At 39.8% G+C, this 4,883-nt stretch overlaps 1 protein-coding gene across 5 annotated transcripts in view; it reads right to left on the reverse strand.

Moving 5' to 3' along the window:
• gbf1 (golgi brefeldin A resistant guanine nucleotide exchange factor 1) overlaps positions 1-4,883 on the reverse strand; it is an 85,860-nt gene that overhangs the window by 44,530 nt on the left and 36,447 nt on the right. For all 5 annotated transcript variants that reach the window (XM_035663158.1, XM_035663156.1, XM_035663157.1 and 2 more), the window contains exon 4: positions 3,897-4,028. In XM_035663158.1, coding sequence (XP_035519051.1) covers positions 3,897-4,028 — 132 coding nt within the window. The remainder of the gene's footprint in view (positions 1-3,896; positions 4,029-4,883) is intronic.

Here is a 4,883-nt window from a genome sequence, read left to right on the forward strand (position 1 = left end):
GTACATGTGTATAGTGACAATAAAAGCATTCTATTCTATTCTATTCTCTCGGATTTTTAAATCAGTGCTATTTTTCTTTAAAATGTCATTATTGTTCTGTTGTTTTTTTCTTTTAATTTTTTTTAAAAGGAAAAAACTTTTCATTTATTTATTTTTCTTTACACATGGTTTATGTGGATCTTATGTTCGTTGTTAAATTTATTATGTGTCCTTTAACAGAGAGTTGACTGGTAAAGGCTTCAGCAAGAAAAAAATGCACCTTTTTCCTTCAATTTTCTGTGTATGGATTTTGCATAGGAGGTGTTGCTCTTTTCTTGATTAAGCTACATGGAATGTTGCTGCTCATGCTAATTATGCACTTCTTTATTTTATTATAACTGCCATTTTATCCAAGAATAACAATTTATTCAACCCTAAAATCACAGGCTGGCTACAGCTGTACTCTAAGCTCATCTCTTCTGCCAGTGGCTGTGGTTTAAGCCTCCACTGAGCCTCGCTCTGAGCCCTATGTGGGCTGGTGACGGTGTGGCTGCTAGCACCACAGTGAGGGGCTTTGCTGACTCTGCCGGGCAGGAGAGACCGAGGGAGAACCAGGGAGTAACAGGGGAGGAGAGATGAGCAGTGGGAGAAGAGAGGAAAGAGCAGAGATCTGGATATCTGTCAGCACTGAGGCTTAGTTTGCTGCTCCCACCATGCCAGTAGACCTCAGGCCACAGATTGAAAGGAATTACCTCGCACTAAAGGAAATGAGTGGGTGTGTGTGGGAGACAATTGACTTTGCCTTTCTCTTGGGCCCTAGACAAGCAAAAAAAAAAATTAAAAAGAGGAAGGGGCAGGGGAAATGTTTGCAGTGACACACTGAAGGGGAGGATCAAATTCAACACCCAGGATGAAGAACTGAGAGGGATGACAGCGTCATGTGTGTAAACCTAAACTGACCTTTAACGTCAACACACACCATCCTTTGCTGAAAGCTTACAAGACATATAATGGTAACATGACACATTGAGCAAGGATCACAGAGCAGTACCAACAGCATGTCCACTTACAGAAGCATCTGTCTAACTGCGGGTTATTAAAACAAACAGACCTGAAGATGAAGTATCACATGCAAAGCTAATGCTGAGCAACATTGTTTAAGATCATCTGAATCATCCACCAAAAGTGTTCATCAAAGACTCAGATGTCAGATTTTTGAATTTCTTCCTAGCCAGAAGATGGCAGTACTTGACAGCACCAGTGTTGTTGTAATTTGGGTCCATTTCCCACTCACATTTACCCAGCTCTCATAAAGCCAGTTTTATACATCCTACTTCACTTATGATTTCTTCAACAACAAAAAAATCGGCATGTACTTATAATTAGTTAGTGCAGTCTTCAGACAACTCTTTTAACTGTACTTTTGCCTACTGTATAGCGCTTAAGTTAGCTGTATCTCTTTATCTCTTTATCTAACTGTGAAACAAAGAAAATCTCCAAATACAATGTGGCAACCATCAGCAACAAACTTTCAGACAGGATAATACAACACTCACCTCTAGATGTACCCTATTTTATAACACAAAACAAATCTGGTATGTGTTTGACATAAATGTAAAACTACTGTGCTCACTTTAAATAAAATCAAAAACTGGACATTAAAAAAGGGGGCACCGTTTAAGAAGAATCCCTTTTTAAAACTTCAGTAGAAAGTTATGCTATATTTCTCAGTTATATAGATGATTTAAAATGACTGCCTGGTACCGTTCCACTCTCCTTGGAAATCTAAATCTTCTACATAGTCACTCCACACTTTCATGAGAAAATATGTCTTTGGTCTCCTCTGGGAGCTTCTGACACATTCTTCAGATCAAGTTTCAATACTCTTTGAACTCGCATTCAATATGGCATGCTCACCACCCCCACTACAAGAAAAAAAGATGGATGCATGGCTAAGTAAAACTAGAAGAGGTGTTTGAGGAGCAAAAGTCAAACTGATGGCGCGGGGTTAATAAAGTTGTTGAACCACTGTCATATTTCCTCATCTTTGCGGCAAGAGGAGAGCGAGAGTCGTTGCTTTGAGAGCTGCATCACCGCGATCGTGTGCCCCCCGTAGAACAGTGCTGATGAGATGCTGGCGGTGGTGAGATGGCGTCAGGATGCGGGTGGTGGGGATTAAGGGGGCTGGTGTCAGGTCTGGAGTGACAGACAGAGGCTCTGGGACTCAGGGAGCGATTTGTGAGGTGATCTTTAAACAGATATTGTGCATGTATGTGTGTGAGCCTTGGCAGACTGTCCTTTTAACATGCACTAGGAGGAACTTCCATATCATTCAGTCTGGAAAGCATTGTCTACTGCTGCTCTTCAGTTTGGATGAACATCCAAAAAATCCTGAACCCTCACCTGTTCCAGACAGTGTTTCACTTATATGTGCAAAACTGTATTTTTTTTTTAAATTTCAAATGCACTTGCCTAGGGTTGCTAACTTTCACATAATAAAAAGAAAACTACAAGCTACTAAAAGGACCCAGAAATGCCTGGCACATCTCTAGTAGCGAGCTCAGTCTGGCAGTGACTGCAGCTGTTTTGCCAGCAATGTAACATTGACTCAACTGCTGCTATTTAGACTAACATCTGGTGATGCATGCTCATTTCACACTTAACAAAACAACTGGCAGACACTGGGCCATATTTCCATGATGAGGCTAATGAGGACAGGCAGTGCTGACTGTACGCCAGCACAAGTCAGCTTCTGCCTCGATGATGAGAGTGGACCATTCCTGGCATTCCTGAGCTGACCTGACTATCAGCAACAGCAATGGCTAACATGTAGCTTCACAATGGTAAACAATAAATATGACCACAATTTCAGTTGCATACTATGTGTGTTACAAAAAGTGCTTCATGATTATATACTTGAACACGTTGATGGCATCTCCACCTAGTATTAACATGCAATCTGTATCTGGATAAACTCTGGATAATAGGTGAGGATAACACATGAAAATGGCTGAAGATGTCTGTAGGCAACATTTCAGAAGCCTTGCAAGCTAAGCTAATGGCAGTGGATAAGCTTGCTAGGGTGGTGATGAACCACAGTGGCTACAGACTTATCTGATTAAAATAAAAATGTTGACTAGCTCACAGTGGTTCTGCATCTTTCTGATTAGAATTACAGTATATTATGGGTTTACAATACTTCTTTTCTGTGTTAACAAGATATCAGCCCTTCACAGATTGTCGAAATGCAAAAGGGAAATAGGGACCAGCAGCCTGTTGCAGCAGCAGTAAGTTCAAACTTAGCCTATTTATAAGGGAAATTATTACTAAGTTGGGATTTATACATTACTAAAATAAAAACAGTCGCACCACAGAGATGTTACAACTTAATTCTAAGTAATAACTTAAAACTTACACATCCCCTAAGTAGATCTGCTGTAAATCATAAAACGTCACACATTTATACTCACTGATGGTGAAACAACACTTTTTCTGCCACATAGCATCATTTTTTCATTATTGTAATTGTAGCCATCAAAAAGTATTTCAATATCGATCTAACGTTAGCTCACTACGATGTGCTACAGTGCCAAGTGGCTAATGACAGCCGGAAACCTACTGGGCACGGTAACCATAGTGATAGAACATAATCTTTTATGTTTATGTTCCATTTTCAAGTGGAACCATGCTGGTTCTCACTGCTTAATGCATTCTGCAAGTGTTTTCAAGCTTCTGACTGGTACTGTAGAGACATAATATGCGCATGCGTCACAACTAAAACTGCAAACAATTCATCAACTATAAAAATGTCGTGGGGCCAATTTATTAGATGATTTAAGTAGGTGCTTTCAGGGTAAAACTTTACCTAAAAAAAGAAAAAATATATTGAAAAAATTGATAATGACAAGATTTCTTACCGATAAGGCCATAGGAAAGGAACTTGTTGACAGAGGTAAGTGCAAGGCCTGTGATTGGTCCAGTGGTGTCCTCGGAGCGCACTACTTCTAGGAAGGGCCTCAGAAAGACGTTGGGTTCAACATCCGACAGCTCTGAAGGAGGGGACAGACACACACAACAGTCAGTCATGTAAACACACAACCTGAGATCATAGAAATCTGATGATATATTCATATATAGTTATTAACCCATAAAATATTATGTCAACATCAAGCTGTCACTCACATTTCAAATACTGTGCAGGATAAGAAGCAGTTTCACACACTACAGAATATACTGTTTGAGATACTTTTGAGCTGATCACAAATACAATTCTCAAGGACAAAAAAAACCCAACATATTATTAGACAGTCAAAGTGAAATCAGAACTTATAGGTTCCCGAAGTCCTAATGCTTGATACTTATTTTTTGTTCAGGACAGTGGAAAAAGTATCTAATTTGTGTGTTTTAGCAGCCTGTAATGATCAATATTTCCCATAAGTTGTCGTTGGTGAGTTTTTCTTAAAACATGGAAGGTAAAACTCAGGATCACACTTCATTTCTTTCATCAAGACTGATGAGAGAAATGCTGAATGAGTTACAGATTAAGGGTAACCCGAATGTGACGTCATGACTTCAGCTCTCTGAACAAACTTTTCAGTACAAAAATAACAGATAAAAATACCAAATATCGTAATTCTCTTTTTTAAAGACAATTTTACTTTCAAATATCTCTGCTGCTCGTCTTTGTCTCCTGTATCTCTACATCTCACGACAAAGCCACACTGCTGCACACACAAACAAGCCAGAACAGAGCAGTCAACAATGCTGTGCAGAGTTTAATGTACTTTTCCCCTGCACTCTGTATGACGGTCTGTGTAAACAGTGCTGGTGCCCTGAGGGGGCCAGATCAATGAGGAATTAACATCACAGGAGGCTGAACCTCTGCTAGAGAGAGAGAGAGAGAG

Source organism: Morone saxatilis, unplaced genomic scaffold (genome assembly GCF_004916995.1).
Source record: "Morone saxatilis isolate NCDOM2014 unplaced genomic scaffold, NCSU_SB_2.0 Contig19, whole genome shotgun sequence".
Taxonomy (NCBI): Eukaryota; Metazoa; Chordata; class Actinopteri; family Moronidae; genus Morone; species Morone saxatilis.